The 18,986-nt window shown below is 55.6% G+C and overlaps 2 protein-coding genes and 1 long non-coding RNA gene across 5 annotated transcripts in view; 1 reads left to right on the forward strand and 2 right to left on the reverse strand.

Annotated features, from left to right (window-relative positions):
* Nucleotides 1–779: 779 nt before the first annotated feature.
* LOC106004105 lies at nucleotides 780–5,807 on the reverse strand. 2 transcript variants are annotated; one of them, XR_001176970.2, is made up of 4 exons: nucleotides 5,477–5,807; nucleotides 4,910–5,349; nucleotides 4,546–4,699; nucleotides 780–1,670 (listed from the first exon to the last, which is right to left on the reverse strand). It is a non-coding gene; the product is annotated as an uncharacterized LOC106004105 (long non-coding RNA). The 2 variants fall into 2 exon arrangements; XR_001176968.2 differs by having other exon boundaries at nucleotides 4,546–5,349.
* SLC5A10 (solute carrier family 5 member 10) overlaps nucleotides 3,649–18,986 on the forward strand; it is a 58,786-nt gene continuing 43,448 nt past the window's right edge. Inside the window, exons 1-9 of one of the 2 annotated variants that reach the window (XM_045083662.1) lie at nucleotides 3,649–3,875; nucleotides 8,676–8,747; nucleotides 8,960–9,064; nucleotides 9,431–9,490; nucleotides 9,987–10,091; nucleotides 10,200–10,244; nucleotides 15,758–15,863; nucleotides 16,080–16,160; nucleotides 17,652–17,857. In XM_045083662.1, coding sequence (XP_044939597.1) covers nucleotides 3,762–3,875; nucleotides 8,676–8,747; nucleotides 8,960–9,064; nucleotides 9,431–9,490; nucleotides 9,987–10,091; nucleotides 10,200–10,244; nucleotides 15,758–15,863; nucleotides 16,080–16,160; nucleotides 17,652–17,857 — 894 coding nt within the window. In that variant the 5' untranslated portion in view covers nucleotides 3,649–3,761. The remainder of the gene's footprint in view (nucleotides 3,876–8,675; nucleotides 8,748–8,959; nucleotides 9,065–9,430; nucleotides 9,491–9,986; nucleotides 10,092–10,199; nucleotides 10,245–15,757; nucleotides 15,864–16,079; nucleotides 16,161–17,651; nucleotides 17,858–18,986) is intronic. The other variant, XM_004776553.3, reaches the window with a different exon arrangement.
* The window catches only part of FAM83G (family with sequence similarity 83 member G), a 30,628-nt gene continuing 27,175 nt past the window's right edge, over nucleotides 15,534–18,986 (reverse strand). The window contains exon 6 of the mRNA XM_004776552.3: nucleotides 15,534–18,429. Coding sequence (XP_004776609.1) covers nucleotides 18,022–18,429 — 408 coding nt within the window. The 3' untranslated portion in view covers nucleotides 15,534–18,021. The remainder of the gene's footprint in view (nucleotides 18,430–18,986) is intronic.

An 18,986-nucleotide genomic window follows, 5' to 3' on the forward strand; every position in this document is an offset into this window, starting at 1 on the left:
AAGCCTCTGCCTTCGGCTCAGGTCATGATCTCAGGGTCCTGGGATCAAACCCCGCATCGGGCTCTCTGCTCAGCGGGGAGCCTGCTTCCCCCTCTCTCTCTGCCTGCCTCTCTGCTTACTTGTGATCTCTGTCTGTCAAATAAATATAATCTTTAAAAAAAAACCTATAAATCAATATCCCTTATGAATATTGATAATAAAACATCAACAAAATACTAGAAAACCATTTTCAGGAATATATTTAAAAGATTATAGGCTTTAACCAAGTCAGATTTATTTCTGGAATGCAAGACGATTAGACGTATGAAAACTGGTCAGTGTAATACACCATATTAACAGAATGAAGAGGAATAACTACATGATCGTCTCATTGCAGAAAATGTGTTTCAAGAAATTGTAACTTTTTATGATAAAAACACTCATAAAATTAGGAATACTAGAAGGAAACTACCATAACATAATTGAAAGCCATGGATGAAAAATCCACAGTGATCATCATACTCAACGGTGAAAGAGAGAAAGCTTTTTTTCTGAGATTAATGCCAAGGCAAGGATGCCTTCCTTCATGACTTCTGTTCAATGTAGTGCTGGAAAGTCTAACCAAAGCAAGAAAATGAATGAATGAATGAATGAATGAATGAATGACATTGAAACTGGAAAGGAAGAAATAAAATTATCTGTTTACAGCTGATGTGATCTTAGAAAACCCCTGAAGATTACACACACACACACACATACACAAACACACACACCATCTGTTAGAACTAAGAAATGAATTTAGGAAAACAGTAGGATACAAAGTCAACATGGAATCATCAGTTGCATTTCTAAGCACTAACAATGGACAACCTGAAGGGGAAATGGAAAAAATAATCCCATTTACAATAGCATCAAAAAGAATAAAATACTTAGGAATTAACCGAGGAGATGAAAGACTTTATCACTGATCCAAGTCCACTTTCAAATAAAAGTGCAGTCACAAATAGTGTGATTACCTTTTAAAAAAATAATCACACTTCTTTCCTGTCCTTATATCATTGCTATTATTCATTTCATTTATACACAAACACACACATACCAAATACGTTGTTGCTATTACTATTTTGAACACATTGTTATCAGATCAATTAAAAACTAAGTTTTTGTTTTACTTTCTTTTATTTCTTTTTTGATCCTCTGGCTGTTCATCTGTATCCTGTACAACAATCTGTATCATATACTGATACTGATCAGTTTCCCTGAGCTCTGGGAGCCATCTGGCAAATTATGAATCTGAGAAGGGGATCATGGAAACTTCCAGCACCTCTAGATGGTCAGTCCAAAGTACAAGGAGGCCTAAGATTGCACCTGCTGTGTAAAGGGGGGCAGTTTGGTCAGACTAAGTGTTTAAACTATGGGATCTGTGCTAACTCAGGTCGTTAGTGACAGAATTGAGTCAGATGGGAGGACACCCAGTTGGCCTCTAGAGAGATGGAGAGTTCATTGGTGTGTGTGGGAGAAACCCCACACATTTGGCATCAGCAGTGGTGTTGGGAAACATGACATGGGGGGCTCCCTCTTGGGATAGATGCAGCTTGTGAGGTGTGATTTGGCTGGCTTCCTGGCTGGGCAGGTCCTGTCATTCCTGTCCTGGGTGCGCTGGGCCATCAGAGTTTGATCCGAGTGTGGTCCTGTTGGATAGCAGAGGGTGGGAATATGGAAAGTGATTGGGCTTAAGTGTGGAATTTCTCACACCCTTCACTGCCACCCTCTCCCTGTCCCACCTGCCCACTCCTCCTGACTTCTTTTCCCCAGAATTTGTATCAGAAGTCGGGGTGGGGGCATTTATCCCTAATGGTTTGTTTTCTTCTGAGATGTGAGGGGACCACTTTATCCCTAGGAGACTGGATTAATAAACTCTGATCGTCTCCAGCTGGGTCCTTCCGACTTGTATTAAATGATTTTTTTAAAGATTTTATTTGTTTATTTGACAGAGATCACAAGTAGACAGAGAGGCAGGCAGAAAGAGAGAGGGAAGCAGGCTCCCCGCCGAGCAGAAAGCCCGATTCGGGACTTGATCCCAGGACCCTGAGATCATGACCTGAGCCGAAGGCAGCCGCTCAACCAACTGAGCCACCCAGGCACCCCTCAAATAATCTTTTGTTTCACGACATGCTTCAAGCAATGGCTTGGAAAGTGAGCACCTTCAGCGAGGCTAGTTGTCCGGAGATGAGTGTAGTTGGGGACGGGGCGGTCTGAGCCTGCCTGAATTGACTAGAAACTGAATTAATTGTTCTTCTCTGTCTCGTTTTGCATGTAATCTTTAAACAGTCTACCTTGGGTTACCGAGTAACAGGCACAGTTGGGTTTTGCGGGTCAGTGTGTTCCCAGAGGTGCTGCTCACTCATTAACACCTTCTGGAAAAGCGGCGTGACCCTGTTAAACTCCAAACGCTGTGCAAAGCCACGGGCCACATCGGAGACATCCACCAGGCTCTGCAGAATGGTTTCCTTAGTGAGGACGCATCTAAGACTCTCTGGCTTCCAATGGAACCAGGGCCATCACTGTCACCAACGGGGACATCCGGGGTCAAATCTGGATCTGATTCCCAGCTCTGCCCCTCCCATGGCCAGACGACAGACAGCTGAGCCTCCTGGCCTCCATTCCTTGGCCGTGATATGCTACCACCCACCCTGAGGGAGCCCCAAATGGGACAGCAGGCAGAAAGCCCAAGCATCGTCCTCGGTTCCTGGCAGGCACCTGCTAGACTTGTCCATCTGCGGACGTCCTGAGGAGACCATGGGGACCTGAACAGAGGGTCAAATGAGGGGGTTGGGATAGTTTCAGCTGGGCTAGAAAAAGGAAGCAGAGGGGCGCCTGGGTGGCTCAGTGGATTAAAGCCTCTGCCTTCGGCTCGGGTCATGATCCCGGGATCGTGGGATCGAGCCCCGCAATGGGCTATCTGCTGGGCAGGGAGCCTGCTTCCTCCTCTCTCTCTGCCTGCCTCTCTGCCTTCTTATGATCTCTGTCTGTCAAATAAATAAATAAAATCTTAAAAAAAAAAAAAAGAAAGAAAAAGGACGCAAAACATTTGGCAACATGTTCTGGGGCTGGACTGTTGTGGTGGGAAGTAAGCCACATGATTCAAGAGTCACCATTCCAAGTCCCCCTCAGTCCTCTCATGGCCCAGTGGCCATAGGATATGGTTCTGCACCACCATGGTGTCCCCAGAGGTGAGGCATCTGTCCCCAACCCTTCGTGCTTTTTATATAAGTGAAATACGGGGCGAGCCACACCTCGGGTAACAGCGCTTTCTGGGACTAATCTGGTTGCCTGTGGATGCACTGATCTCCCTTTATTTATGATTATTTATTTATTTATTTATTTATTATTTAAAGCAGGCTCTGCCCCCAACTTGGGGGTCAAGCTCGTGACCCTGAGATCAGGAGTTGCATGCTTCAGCGACTGAACCCAGCCAGGCACCCCCTAAACTCCCTTTACTTTTCCCAAACCTTCTCTGAGTTTGGGGAGGCTGCCCTCCTCCAAGCCCCTTCCAGCTCTGCCCCTACACTCATGGTCAGGGTTGGCTTCCCACTGGTGGGGGGGTTGGGGGACACCCGCGCTGCACTTGGAAAGCCGTTTCCCAGCACGCGGTCATCTTGTGGGCTGGAGACGCCACCATCGCGCTCGGTTTAATGTTCAATTAATTGCCTGCCAGGAAGCCCTTTCTGACCTGGCTCGGCCCTCAGTTCCTCCTGCTCAGAGCCGGTGCTTGCCACAGGATGGTGGCGGACAACTCCACCGGCGACCCCCACGCTCCCGGGCCGCAGCTGAGCGTGACCGACATCATTATCATCACCTTGTATTTCGCCCTGAACGTGGCCGTGGGCATATGGGTGAGAAGCCTGGGGTGGGCGGCTGGCCAGGATGGCACTGGGATGTGGGAGCCAGGCTGAGTTGAGGCACACCTGGAGTCCGCTGGGGTCCTCCTCCCAGCCCTGGGGTGGATTTGTCCAAGACCTTGACCAAGCCACTTTGCCTTTGGGCAGCGGCTGCTCAGGCTACAAGGGGTGGAAGAGGAAGTCCTCTCTAACGTGTAGTCCTAGGGAGAAGCTCCCTGGGCTTTCGTGCGGCTGACAAGCTGGGGGCCCAGCGTAGCATGTCCTCTTCCTGGCCTCCATCCCTCCTCCGTGTCAGATGGGCTTGAGGGGCGAACATCTGTCCAGTTGTTCCCCGCACCTGCTGGGTCAGGCTCCAAAGAAGGAGAGGCGCACACAGAGCCTGAGGATCTTTATTTTGAAAATCTTGTTGTCCGCCCTCCTTGCCTAGTTCCTAAGCCAGTTTCTTTCACTTTCAATGAGAAAGAGACATGATTTAGGCCCTCACAGACTGCAGCGGTAGTGAGACCCCTCCTAGGCGGGTCCTCTGCTTACCGCCCAGCCCTCACAGCCGCAGGGCAAAAGCCAGCCCCATTTATGGATGAACCCCACCGCTTTGGGATCTGGGACTTACCCAGTGACCCCCATGTCCCTGCACATAGGGGAGGCGTTCCTCCCGTCTACTCACAATGCAGACCTTGGAGGCCTTCCTGGTGAGGGAGGTGAGCACCAAAGCCAGCTTTGGTTTTGCAGAGGTCCGATTCCTCCTCCTTGTCCCCAGAGGTCCCCAGAAGTCCCCAGGCCAGCATCTCTGAGCCGTGATACACGATGGCCTCCATCTACTGGGGGGAGAATGAGAATCCCTTCTTCTCTTCCCTAGCCCTGGTTTAAGACTGGGAATGTGACCAGGCAGAAGACTGGTCACATTCCCAGCTCTGACCTCCTAGGAAGTCGCTCAGTATTCTGGGCCTTGGGGGTCTCGATCTGAAATTCAGACACACCACCTACTTCATCCCAAGCCCCGAGTACCTGAGTCAGAGGCATTCTCCCACCTGAGGTGCCTACAGGGGCACGGACCTTGCCACCGCTCTTGGTTGAATAGTAGGAAGGGTGTGAGTGGTCCTGGTGTTGCAGGGGTGCTGGGGGTGCTGATGCTGGGGGGGCGGCTAGGGGTGCTGGGGCGGGCAGCATCAGTAATTGCAATTGATTCTTCAGTGGTGGAATCGTAGACCACAAGCCGCTCAGGGCTGGCCCCCCCTCTGCGTCCTTGGAGTCAGTCCCTTGCCGCTCTGGGCACGCCTCCTCAAACACACCATGCGATGCAGGCAGCCCACTGCTCCTGGCGGTTCCAAGGAGCACAGGAGGCCTGTGGATGTAGAACTCTGCTGTCAGCCATCCTGTTTCTGGGAGAGTTGCTGGCTGGGAGTTCAGAGGAGGGGGCGCCCGCAATGGAGGCTTTCGGGATGAGCCAGGGGCTGGAGGTCAGCAGGATCTGAAGAGGGAAGAGGAGTGGGGTGGGGAATTTAGCTGGAAGCTGCATCTAAGGGACCGTTTGGGGCCCCTGATGCCCTTTGCTATCTGGTGACTGGGGCCCATCTGCCTCGCTGCCTGGAACTCACCTCTCCCAGCTTCGCCTTCGCTTGCAGGCTGGTGCCGTGGCCATGGAGCTGTGGAAGTTCTGGCCTGGCCCTCAAGCAGGCCATGCGGGCCCAGCCTGGTGCTGCTGGCCAGACGGCTGTGAGTGTCGGCAGCAAAGAACAGAGCTAGACGAGGAGTGAGTGTGCTGGAGCTGGATCGCACAGTGATCAGATGCAGGCGCTCATCACCCAAATGCAGACAGGACAAGCTGGGTTGGACAGGTGCACCTGCAGAGGTGCTCTGACAGTAGGGTTAGGAGAGCCCGGGGAGGGCCTTTAAAGAAATGTTCCTGGACAAAGGACCTTGTGCTGAGCCTTTGCACCTATTAAGGTATCTGTTAACCAGTGACAGAAAACCTAGATCAGAAGAGCTTGAACAATGAAGGAAATGTAAGGATATCCATCTTGGAAAGTCCGACGATAGATAAGGCTTCAGGCACAGTTGGATCCAGGGGCTCACAGTATCAACAAGGCTATGGTGCATTTCACATTGACTTTCACAGCTTCCACCTGCGTGTGGCATTGTCCTGAGCCCAGTGTCCCACATGGAGGAGAGATGCCCAGCCTCTGCTCAGCCTGGGTTCAAATCACTTACTAGCCACTTTTAGCTGTGGAAGCCTTGGTTTCCTCATTGGTAATATGGGGATGATCATAGTTCCTACTTCATGGGACTAAACACTTCATACAGGTTAAGCACTGGGAACCAACTCTATGGCTGTGGGGCCCTCGGTGAATATTAACTAGGTACACATGGCTGCCAGTATCCCCAGAGCTCCAGCTTCCTCCTCCACCTCCTGGGAGGCCAGGAGCAGTCCACAGCTGCCCTGAATCAGGTGTGACAGCTAAAGAATGTGATAGGGTCTGTGGCTTTAGGTGAGTCAGGACTCCTGGAGTGGGAGACTGGGTTGGGACCACTCAAGCTAATTGCTTAGAAAAATGAGACCCCTTAAGGAAAGAGAAAGGCAAGAAGGAGGCAACTGAAATGCCCACCATATCCTTGAAAGATGAGAAAACATGTTAGGAAAAATCACAGGGCAAGAACAGAGCTGCTCTGGAAGTTGCACAGTGCACAGCCTACACTGCTGGATGTGGCCATCCTGGCCAAAGCCATGAGAGCCTTTAGATAGTACTGCATTCAATGGGGCCAGGTCACAGCTCAAAGAAAGTAATGGAAGCTCAGGCAGGAGAGGCAAGCAGGGCCCATATCAAAAGCTTTGGATGACAGATCCAGACAATTCAGACAAATCATCTTAAATATGACGGTGTGTATGTTTGTGTGTGTATGAGGTTAAAATCAGGTAGAAGGAGGCCTGTGTATTGATTGAGATCATGTGATCCAGTTTTCCATTAGGATATGTATGTTGTGAAAAAGGAATGCAAAATAACAGATCTAAATACAGCTGCTGGGTCCTTCTTTTCATACTTCTCCTTTTCTCGAGTTCACATCTTTTCATTTTCTCCTGTCCAGACAGCACTAAGTGAGGCCTTGAAAAATCCATAAAACCACTCATCAGACACTTACTAGGTACCAGGCACCATCGTCAGAGTGTTACTCCTATTAACTCATTAAACCCCACAGAAGCCTGTGAGGGAAGAACTTTTATTAGGGCCCACATTGTGGGTGAGGAAACCAAGGCCCATCAGTGAAGTAACTTGCCCAAGGTCACACGGCCAGGAAGCAGAGGAGCCAGGATTCGTCCCAAGCATTCTGATTTCAGGTTTTTTTTAAAAAAAGATTTTATTTATTTATCTGACAGAGAGACACAGCGAGAGAGGGAACACAAGCAGGGGGAGTGGGAGAGGGAGAAGCAGGCTTCCTGCCTAGCAGGGAGCCTGATGTAGAGCTTGATCCCAGGACCCTGGAATCATGAGCTGAGCCGAAGGCAGACGCTTAACGACTGAGCCACTCAGCTGCCCTGATTTCAGATATTTAAAATTATATTACAGAGCACAAAATTCCATGCTCCAAACAAAAGGTATGCAAGAATCCTTGACTGATAATTCTTGGAAATGTATCAGAGATGAAAATACTAGAAGTTAAGAGGGGTGCTTGGGTGGCTCAGTTGGTTAAGAGCCTGGCTCTTGATTTTGGCTCGGGTCGTGATCTCAGGGTCGTGGACTCAAACCCTGAGTCGGGCTGCATGCTCAGCAGGGAATCTGCTTGGGATTCTCTCTCTCCCTCTGCCTCTGCCCCTCTCCCCACACCATTCTCTCAAAAAAAAAAAAAAAAATCTTGGGGCGCCTGGGTGGCTCAGTGGGTTAAAGCCTCTGCCTTTGGCTCAGGTCATGATCCCAGGGTCCTGGGATGGAGCCCCGAATCGGGCTCTCTGCTCAGCAGGGAGTTTGCTTCCCCCTCTCTCTCTGCCTGCCTCTCTGCCTACTGGTGATCCTTCTCTGTCAAATAAATAAATAAAATCTTTAAAATATTAGAAGAAATCAAGGGCCAAAGGGTTCTCAGAATCCTGGGCTCAAAGTCCTTACCAAGACGCAAAAATCTCTGCTTGGGGCGCCCGGCTGGCTCAGTCAGTAGAACATGCAACTCTCGATCTCAGGGTCATGAGTTCAAGCCCCACGTTGGATACGGAGGCGACGTAAACCATGTTAAAATATATAATTCGCTGGCATTTTGTACAATCACAGTGCTGTGTAACCATTACCTTTATGTGGTTCCAAGACTTTTTCATCACCCCAAAAGAAACCCCATACCTATCATTCCCCAGCCCTGGAAACCCCTGCTGTGCCCTTTGCCTTTAAGGATTCACCTGTTCTGGACGTTTCCTACCTGTGGAATCCTACCGTGTGTGGCCTTTTGTGTCTGAATCCTTTTACTTAGCAGAAAGTTCCCGAGGGCCATCCATGTCATAGCAGGTGTCAGAAGCTCATTCCACCCTGTGGCTGGGGAATATTTCATTGTGCGGCTAGACCCCATTTTGTGGGGGCATCTGGGCCTATCCCCCTTTGGGCTACTCTGAACATCCAGGGACCAGTTTTGTGTGAACCCAGTTTTCAGTTCTCTCAGATGTTGGAGTGCAATGCTGGGTCATCACGCTAAGGAGGTGAATGTTGAACGTGAACGTGGAAGTCTTTGGGAGGGCCCACAGGCTGTTTTCTGCCACGACGGCCCCATTTTACATTCTCTCCAATGTGTGCCAGGCTCCAATGTCCGCCTCTGTTCTTACAGTCCTCATGCCGGGCCAGCAGGAACACGGTGAGAGGCTACTTCCTAGCGGGCCGGGACATGACCTGGTGGCCGGTGAGTGCACTCCGACGCCCCCAGCCCCTCCTTTCAGGGTGTGGGGGATGAGGGATGCCCCAGGCAGGCACTGAGGGGACAGGTTGAGGCTGGCAGGGGGACCCCAAGCTGGGAGTGTCAGGATGCGGTGCTGGGAATTGTGCAAAGTGTGGGGGTTTTGGAGGCTGGTAGGGAGGGCCCGAAGCTGATTCCTTTTCCTCTCTGTCCTCCAGATTGGAGCCTCTCTCTTCGCCAGCAGCGAGGGCTCAGGCCTCTTTATCGGACTGGCGGGCTCGGGGGCGGCCGGGGGCCTGGCTGTGGCGGGCTTCGAGTGGAATGTGAGCTGCCGATGGGCAGGTTTGGGGGGTGGGGAGAGGGATTGGCACCCTAAAATGCGGTGGATAGGCCTCCACTGGAGTTTGCCCTTGGCCCAGAGGGCAGCTCCCAGGAACTCCGGGCGGCCAATGTCTAGACGGGTGGAGTTCCAGGGAAAGGTTGGTCTTCAGAATGCCAACTGGATAGGAGGGGAGCTGTTAGTCTTGGCCTGGGGCCATCAGTGTACAGGCACACAGAGAGGGAACGAGGCCATATCAGGTTCTCCTGGCAAGCCAGGCCTCCAGACCGCTGGTCCTGGCTACGTCTCTAGAGCAGGACTCAGGGGAGAGTTGCACCTGCTGTCCTCACCCTGCCTCTGTCCCCCTCAGGCCACGTATGTGCTGCTGGCTCTGGCGTGGGTATTCGTGCCCATCTACATCTCCTCGGAGGTGAGTCCACTCGCCGCTCTCAGGGCTGGGCTGTTAGTTCAAATGACGTGCCTACCAACTCATGCAGACAGGTCCCTGAGGACCTCAGCCTGGGGGGCTTTGCCTGCTGGTTTCTACTCCCCAGCTTGCTGTATCTGGGCAAGGAAGCTCTGACTACTTGAGCACATGGGTGAGACACCGCTAGGCCGCACAGCTGGGTGACAGCGCTGGGCGACACCATCCCCGACTGCCCACTCCCGCAGCCCCAACTGGGTGGTCCCTGCCTCCGTGGCTACCACTTGCTGACTCTCTCTCCGTCCGTCACGGCCGCCTTCCCCACCCAGCTGTGCCAATAGTTCATTCAGATGCATCGCCACAGCCCCTCCAAGCTTGTTTCTCTGTCCCTAGTCCAGTCCCAGGTGCTGGGGCGGTAATGAGTGGGCCTGGCCTTGTCCTTGAGCAGCTCTGGGTGGGATCTCAGAGGAGTACCTAGCCCCTGCCCCCGTGTCTCCGCCAGATTGTCACCATGCCGGAATACATTCAGAAGCGCTACGGAGGCCAGCGGATTCGCATGTACCTGTCTGTCCTGTCCCTGATGCTCTCCGTCTTCACCAAGATATCGGTGAGCTGCACCCCCCGCTTCTGGCGTCCAGCCAGCACAGCCTGGAATCATCCCTGCTCCAGGGGCCCCTCAGACCTGACATCCTCTCATCTGTCTCTTGTTCAACAGCTGGGGAAACTGAGACCCAGAGAGGGACAAGGACTTGCCCACAAAGTAAGCCTGGAATAGCTGGACTAGGGCTTCCAGAATGTTGGTTGGGGGAGCTGGCAGTGTTGGGGGCAAAGCAGGCTTCCTGATTCCTGCTTTGCTCCAGGCAGAGATAGGAGGGTGGTCACCGGTGGGGGCGGGGGTCAGCAAGAAGATGAGCCAGGACTGACCACTAGGGGGCGCTGAGAGCCCCTGCGGTCTCTGGTTCAGAAGCTGCAGGGAGCCCTCCTGCGGCTGGTCAGCTCCTCAGGTTGTGGAGCTGCCCTTGTGGGCACTCCTGGCCGCTTTCCCTTGGGAGCCTGGACTTGGTCCCCCCGGTAGGGTAAGAGCAGAACACACTCCTCAAATGTCCATCCAGGCTCCCTTACTAGGGCTCCCCTTCTCTGAGCCCCTGATTTCACAGAAAGGGAAACTGAGGCCCAGGGCGGGGAACTAACTTGTCCCAAGCTTCCTGGTGACTTCATGGTAATGCCATGTCTTCTGGCTCTCACTCCTGAGTCCAGGGGCACTCTGCCCTTGACCCCCGAAGCCATACAGCCTCCTTCAGCCCGTTTCTGGAAGGACTGGGGAAGTGGGGACCAGGGCCCGAGTCCTACATCAGTCTGCTTCTGGCTGGAGGCAACCAGACAAGAACACGAGCCTCCGTCTGCTTGTTCGTAAAGAGGGCTGGCTGTGCCTGCCTCTCACGGCGTCTGTGAGGGGGTGGGGCTGGCAGGTGGGGTAGAGGAAAGTGGTCAGGGAGGCCCCCCAGCTCCTGCTCCGTCCCAGCCGCCTCCTGGAAGCCAGAGCCACAGAAATCAGGCAGACCTGGCCTGGGCCCTCCAGGCTCTGGGTATGGCAGGAGGCAGGTGAATACACAGGGAATCACACACACACCCAAGCAGGGGCTGTTAGGTGGGCTCTAACGGGGAAAGGGACACTGACGGGGGAGGGGAACAGAGGCCAAAGAGAGAGATGGGTGGGCGGTGGAGGATGTGTCCAGGAGACAGTCCGGGTCCAGAGGCCTGCATTCTAGGTGTCTCTAAGTCAGACGCTTCTGGGACCAGAGAGGAGACAGTGTGAAGACCTGGGGAGTGGTGGGGACTGGGCAAACCAGAGACGGTCATGCTCCCGGATTCACACAGAGCAGACCTGGTGCCGCATTTGGCTCTTGGGCTGCTAGCTCCCCAGTCCCGACCTCAAGGGCTGCAGCGGGAGATTGCCAGGAGCCAAAGGACCCAAGGACCCTGGGGGCTCGAAGCCGGGGACCGACAAAGTCAGCTTTGCACCACTGGCTCTGACGCCTACCAGTGGGTGGACTGGAGGGGGGAGGAGCGAGAAGGGGGAGTGCCTAGTGGGGCCCTGTGGGGCCAACCTGTGGACACGGGTGGTCTCTTACCGCACCCCCCCCATCCAGCTTCGTGCTGTTACTGATCGGCTGTGAGGTCGCATGTTGCTCAGGGCAAGCTTCAAGGGGGTGGCCTGGGTGGGACTCCACAAGGGCTGAGTGTTAGGAGGGGACGTCCTAACAGAGATCTCACCCTGCAAGCCGAGTTTACAGATGAGACGATTGAGACCTAGAGAGTGACCTTGACTTGCTCAAGGTCATGGTGAATCAGGCGGAGAGCAGAGTTAGAACCCAGGCCTCTGCCTCCCAACCTGGGGCCCCAACCTCTGCTCTACAATGCTGAAGCCAGCCTGGACTGGACGCGTGATGGGGATCAACTGACCCTCCTATAAAATGGAAAGCAGTCTACCAACGTCAAGGCCAGGGCCCTAGCGCCAAGGCCAGGTGGCCAGATGAAGCCGAGAGGGGAAGCAGAAGGAATGCTAACTGCCTTGGCTTGGTTTGGGCGGGATGGGCCACCCTGGCTGATGACTTTGGGCTGAAACTGTTGGATGTGCACGTGCCCAGGTGGCTTCCAGAGGCCCTTATTGCGCCGGGCCGAGCCCTGGGAATGCCCCAGTTGTCTGCACGTTCAGCACCCGCCCCAGCTGCAGTCTGTCTGGTCAGAGACCACAGGGCTCACTTGCTCCCATCCCTCAGACCACCACCCTGACTCTCAGATGGGGTCAGGGGCCACAGAACCCATCACTGTATGGCTCTGGGCTAGTCATTCAACCTCTGGCCAATAGAGAAACATGGCACAATACCCTAGGCCAGCGGGAGTGAAGGCCGGCAGTGGCCTCCAAGATCCCCCAAGATGGGGCCCCTGCTGCCTCATGCGCCTGTCCTGTCCCTCTCCTGTCACACTACATCATTCCAACCACCCTGGCCTCTTTGCACATCCATGAACACACAAGGCGTGATCCTGCCCCCGGGCCTTTGCATTTGCTGTGTTCTCTGCCTGGAACCTTCTTCCCCTGGATATCTACATGGCTCGCATCTTCATCTCTGTCGACTCTTTTCATTTCACCTTCTCAGTGATGCCTGCCCCTACCTGCTTTCCCTCTTTTTCATAGTCGGACTGTCTTCCGGTATGCTGAATAATTTACTTAGAATGTCTATTGTCTGTCTCCCCCGTTTCTTCTCTCTGCTCATTCCTGATTCTCTGGCGCTTCTAGGTGACTGGCATACCTCATGGGACTGAAGGAAGGGATATGCCAGGGGCCAGCTAATTCTTTCCGTGAAGACCCAGAAAGTGAGTCTTTTGGGCTTTGCAGGACATATGCCTATCCCTCACCTTTGCTGCTGGAAACACAGTACCGAGGCCTGTGACTGGATTTGGTCTGGGGACTCTGCTGTGCCCACCGCCCGTGCACATATGTAAATGTAGCTATTTGAGCCCCTACTGTGCGCCAGGCCCTGTGTGAGCCCTGGGTGATGGACACATTCCTTACAAGGGGCTTAATGTTCTCCACAGATCAGTACACAGGCCAATATACTCGTAACAGCGAAGTGTGGTTAAGACCCAAAGGCGGGGCCAAATTCTAGAACAAGGAGAGCAGGAGCAGAGGTCAGGTTCCCTTTGGAGAGAGGGGTCTGCGTTGAAAATGCCAGGTCTGCAGCGGCAGAAGGAAGGGGTGAGGCTGGAGGGCAGGGAGCTGCTGAGCCCGGGGAGGGATGAGTGAGGAAGGGGACTGGACGGGGCTGCCTGACGGGTGGCACAGGGCCTCTGGGGCTGGCTGGATGGATTTTTGGTACTATGTGCTGTGGAAATGCAGAGAACTTGATTTGTCTTTGGGCAAGCTGAGTGTGGGAGGGGCCCGTGAGGGGCTTCCGGAGGGAGGGGGCAGAGGGTGGGGACAGTGCACGCGGGAGTAATTTGGAGAGAGCACTGGCCAGTGGGTCGGGTGCAGGGAATGTGGCAAAGGTGAGAACTTTCTGGAGCCCTGAAGGGACAATGATAGCCTCGAGGGAGATGGGCAAGGTTTGGGGCAGGGCAAGCTCCCTTGGAGGTCCTGCCCGCCCTTCCCCTAACTTTCCTGAGGGCTCGTCTCTGTGGAGGGATGGAGGAAGCTGGGCCTGCAGCCGTGCCCTGTCTCCTGCTTCCCCATTTTCCAGATAAGGGCCACCGAGGCTCCGGAGGCTCCATGACCTGCTCATGGAGGACCAGGACCCAGACGAACAGGGAGGGACACAGACCCAGCCCATGCGGCTCTGGGTTTAGGGCTCTTAGCTTGTACCCGGGTGTGGCTCTCTTGGGCCCACAGAAGACGGAGCTCGGGCTGCAGGAGAGGTCAGACTGGGCTGGGTGCCATGGAAAGTTCCTCGCTGCGACTCCCCGGGAGCCTACAGACAATCTGATAGGCACTGCAGCAGCAAATCTTGACTTCTCGCTCTGTGGGGTCCCGGAGGGAGGACAGCAGCCAAGTCCCAGGTCCACACCTCTGCCTGTTGCTGCTCCGGACACTGGTCCAAGTAGGCCTTGGGGCCTACTGCCATGGAAGCAAGTCCCTGGGGAGAGGTTAGGGGAGCAGTACTGGAAGACAGTTCTGGAACATGGGGCACGTACATGGGGCTGCCCAGCGCACAGGGACCTGGTCAGCCAAGGCCCAGGGGCAGCAAAGTGTGTGGTATGATGGCCAGGCCGGGGTGACCAGAGTCACCTGGGCTGAGAGAGATAGATGCTTGGGGCCTGAAGGAAGGCCAGAGCTCGGGGCTCTTCTCTGAGGACAGCCTGGGTCCAGAGAGGGGTCCTGAGTGCTGGCTGGAGGACTGAGCAGGCACGAGGAGGTGCTGCTGCTTTCTAGAGATTTCCTGTCCCTCTTCTCCTGAGAATTCCAATATCGGATACCTGTCAAGGCCTGGCCTCAGGAAGTCCCTCCCTTCCCCAGGCCTCAGTTTCTCCTCTGGTCTGATGGGGCAGAGGGCTTGAGGAGTCCTTCCTGCTCTGACGTTCACAACCCTGGGCTTCTCTGCCTGGGCTGGAAGTAGACACACTCTGCCCAACACGCACGCACGCACACATACACGCACACACTCACACTTTCACACCAACACCAGCAGCCAGAGCGGGGTCCACTGTTCTCCTGAAAGCACCGTGTCAGAGTCCGCACTGGCTGATCTCTCCAAGAGAGAGTAGAAGTGCAGGGAACCCAGGCTTTGGAATAAGACCCAACTTCTGCAGGCTCTGTGTCCTTAGGGCTCAGGGTCTGGGGGAATAAGAGGGTTCACAAGCCGACTGGGCAGTGCTCGTCAGACCTATGGTGGGCCAGGCACTGCGGTAGTTCGAAGGGGCCTGTGCCCCCTGGGCCTCATGCTGAGTGGTCCCCCCCACACACGGGCTCTGCTGACCCACTGCCTTGCCCAGCCTTAGTCAGGAGCCCGTTGGCCCCAAAGACTGTATTTCAGGTCATGTGCTCTCTACTGATTAGGCCCAGAATGGCAGGTCAGGAAATTCAGCACGGTGGAGCCCCTTGTCAGGTCCCTAGGTCCCACAGGACGGAGTCCTGTCCCACAGGACAGGCGGGGCTGAGGGGTGGAATGAGGGTTGTAAGGCTTACCCCAGGAAGAGGACTCTGGCCCCCCATGCCGCCTGGGGTCCGGGATGATAGCAGCTGGGTCCAGTCCAGCCCCTGGGACCAGCCTCGGCCTGACACATGGCCCTGGCCTTGGGTCCAACCCCAGCGGAGGGCAGTAAGCAAGACTGCCAGCCTGTTCCCCAGCCTGCCCCCCAGAACACATCTGGTCTTTTTCCAGGGCTCCCTGGCTAATGGGGAGCAGAGATTAGGGGCCACACATAGATGGATACTGGCCTGGAGACCCATTTCCTGAGGCCCATTCGTCTTCTTGCGCCTCCCTCAGGAAGCCCTCCTGGATTCCTCCTCCACATCCCATGGCAGGGGGGCCAGACTCAATGACAACACTGCTCCTCGGTGGACAGGGGCCACTTAGGACTTTATTAACATTAGCAACATTCCCTGCACACCGCTGGTCCACACCCAGGACCTCGCCCCACCTCACGGGGGTGCAGGAGTGGGGGTGGGGTGTCTCTCCCACCTTGTTCACGGGGCACTGGGGCCACACGTCACGCAAGTAGTGCCCAGGCTCCCGCAGTCCCCTCGAGCGTCCGCACAGTTCCTTTCCTATTCCCCAGATTGACCTGTATGCAGGGGCGCTCTTTGTGCACATCTGTCTGGGCTGGAACTTCTACCTCTCCACCATCCTCATGCTTGCCATCACGGCCCTGTACACCATCGCAGGTACGTTGCCCCGGCCAGGAGTGGGGGCGTGGGGAGGGCCTGGAGACAGGGGACTCAACCACCAGCCAGACCACCAGCCAGCCGGGGCACGAGCACAAGGCAGGGCCCCCCTCCCCACCGAGAGCTGGCTCTGCGGGCCCACCTGTAAAGGGCGGGGGACACATACCCTGGAACAGCCATCCCTCCTCCCTTGAGCTGCCCCATTTCTACCCGCAGGAGGTCTGGCTGCTGTGATCTACACAGATGCCCTGCAAACACTCATCATGGTGGTGGGGGCTATCATCCTGACTGTCAAAGGTGAGAGGCTGCGGGCTGGGGGCTGAGTGGGGAGGGCTGTGGCAGCAGACGGTGCTCCGGGGCTGCCGTGCTGGGACCCAGGTGCCAGCGCTTGGGGGGGAGGTGCTCATGAGCTCAAGCCCCCCCGGACAGTCGGCACCCTTCCCCCAACCTCCGCCCCTGCAACAACCTCCCCTGGGTGACCCTGGCTGCCTGCCCCCTTCCCACCTCCACTGCCTAGCTCAGAGTGTCACCCACCCTGGGCTGGCTTGGGGCTTGATGGTGAGCAGGGGGCCGAGGGCAGCCATGCACACCATCAGGAAACCACAAAGCAGCCTGGGCCTCTGTGCCAAATGTTCATATCATCACGTGCGTAATCCAGAGAAGCGCAGCTACCGCCGCTGGCCGGGGCAGGGGAGGAGGGAAGAGGGTGCAGACAGGTCAGGGATCCTGTCTGAGAATGTGGACGAAGCTTGCAGGTCTGCCCTGCTAGGTAGTGACCTCCCTGTACCTTTGCAATCCAAGCTGGAAGGATTACCCACAGGGGCAAACAGAGGTCTTTCAAGCCTCGTCCAGACTTGGACTGGAGGATCCCGTGGCCCGTCAATTTCCGACGTTAGGATAGCGCTTGTGCATCTGCTCTGAGGACCCGCCCGTGCCTGGGCTCCAGGCGGCAGTGAGCCGGGGGCCAAGGTCCAGGCAGCAGGCTTCCAGCTTGGGAAAGGCAGGGGGAGAGGGGCATAGAGCAGGTGGATGAGACAGTCTTGTGTTTAGACTTCTGTGTGTCTGCCTCCTTCCAGGCCAGGGGCCCACGTCCCTGGAACCCCTGCGGGAGAGGGAGCCTGGCGGCCAGGCCCAGGCTGGAAATGGGGGGAGTGACTGCAGACACAGAAGAAGCCACCGATGGGTTGGGGTGTGGCCACATGGGGCCCTTGACCCTGAGGTAGACGGGAACAGTGGGGGAGTGAAAGTGGTCTGGTCTCCAGGAAATGACTTGTGGCCCGAGACCCAGCTGGCTGGCCACAGGGCCCTGGTCAGTCCCCTGTCCCCTCTGGGACTCGTTCTGTTCTCAGTGCTACATGACTGCCGGGCCTCCTCAGCTCTGCAAAATCATATCCTTCAGAAGCCCCAGGTCAGGACTTTAACACTTCAGACTCCTTGGGAAGGTCCTCGAATGCCAAGAAAAAATACTTTCGTTCCCTTGAGTCCACAGTCTGAAGCTTGTCAGAGAACCCCTCGCCCGAGGCCAACGAGCATCCAGGGGCCAAGAGGACACTGGGGTGTCCACGTGCAAAATGCTTATTTAATAATCTTACATTAAATACAAATAAAACAGTCATTTGAATTCCCCTGTTTTTTGTTTTTGTTTTTTAAACCCTCTACCCTCCATAACTTTCCAGACACCGGGAAAGGTGAATGGGAAAAAGTCATGTTTGATGCCTTGGGAAGTGGGGGCCTGGAGTCAGGGCCCCCAGCCACCAACCCGTCCCTGTCCTGCCCTGATCCCTCTAGCTTTTGACCAGATCGGTGGGTATGAGCAGCTGGAGGCAGCCTACGCCCAGGCCATCCCATCCCGGACCATCGCCAACACCACCTGCCACCTGCCACGGGCAGACGCCATGCACATGTTTCGAGACCCCTACACGGGGGACCTCCCATGGACGGGAATGACCTTTGGTCTGACCATCATGGCCACCTGGTACTGGTGCACAGATCAGGTGAGTGTCAATCCAGTCCACCCTCCTGCCTTCTGGGCTGGTCTCTGGAGGGTCCAGGCGGCCCAGCAGCCTGGCCCTGGCAAAGCCCCACGGATACCTGCTTGGTGAGTCTGGGCTGGGGCAGAGGCCTTGGACCGCACAGCTCCAGGCCCAGGGACCAGGTGCTAGGGGTCCTTGCGGTCCCGCGGGGCCTGAGCCCTCCGTTTTGAATCAGAGGAGCCCCACTGGCCACTGCCCGTCCTGGCCTTCAGGTGCTTGGACTGGGACAGTTTGGAGTACGAGATTCCAAAAGGGCTTGGCTGCTCCTCAGGGACCCTGCCATCAGCCTGGGAGCTGGCATTTCGGGCCGACCTTGGGGTCCCGGGATCGGCCAGGGTGCGGGGCATGGGGCCCCCCTTGATCTGCCAGGAGTATGGGCTTGTTGTGGCCGGGCCCGCTTTCCTGGTAGAGCTCTGGGCGCCATCAGCAGCAGGGCGGTACCGCAGGGATCCCGAGGTCCTCATCGGCCGCAGGAAGCCATCTTTCTCTCTGGTCCCTGAGGCAGGGACCCTATAGTGGGGGATGGGCTGGCCCTAGGAGAAAAAGAGCAGAGACAGTGAGGAGACCCCTAGGGCTGGGGGCATGACGCAGACAGCACACCTGGGTTTGCCTCCTGGCCTTGCCACTCACCCACTGTGGCCTGAGACAAATCTGTTTCACCACTTTGTGCTTCAGTTTCCCCATATCCTATGGGAATATTCCCACCTTTTGTGGTTACAATAAGGCAAGTTCCTGCTGTGCCTGGCCCAGCTTCCTCCATCCACAAAGGGGGCTGGATGGGTTTGTTGGAAGGAGCACCTCAATCCCGGCCAGGAAAGTTCTGTTGAGCGCCGGGGGCTGGGTCTTCTTGAGTCTGACTCTTGCTCTCTCTGGGCTGTGAACACACCAAGGGCCCTTGGGCAGTTCCAGGCAGCCCCTGGTGGCGAAATTCTTGTGGAACAAGAGACAACCATCTCGCTTCTAGACCTGGAGTCCCAAGGGCCCCGCCATGGGACTGAGGCCAGCCGGCTACTACGGATGAGTGAGGGGAGGCTTCCCTGCAAGGGAGGCCTGGCCAACCCCATCCCCAGGCCACAACCCCGAGGCCCAG

The sequence above is a fragment of the Mustela putorius genome, unplaced genomic scaffold (genome assembly GCF_011764305.1).
Source record: "Mustela putorius furo isolate JIRA1106 unplaced genomic scaffold, ASM1176430v1.1 tig00000731_pilon_pilon_pilon, whole genome shotgun sequence".
Lineage (NCBI taxonomy): Eukaryota > Metazoa > Chordata > Mammalia > Carnivora > Mustelidae > Mustela > Mustela putorius.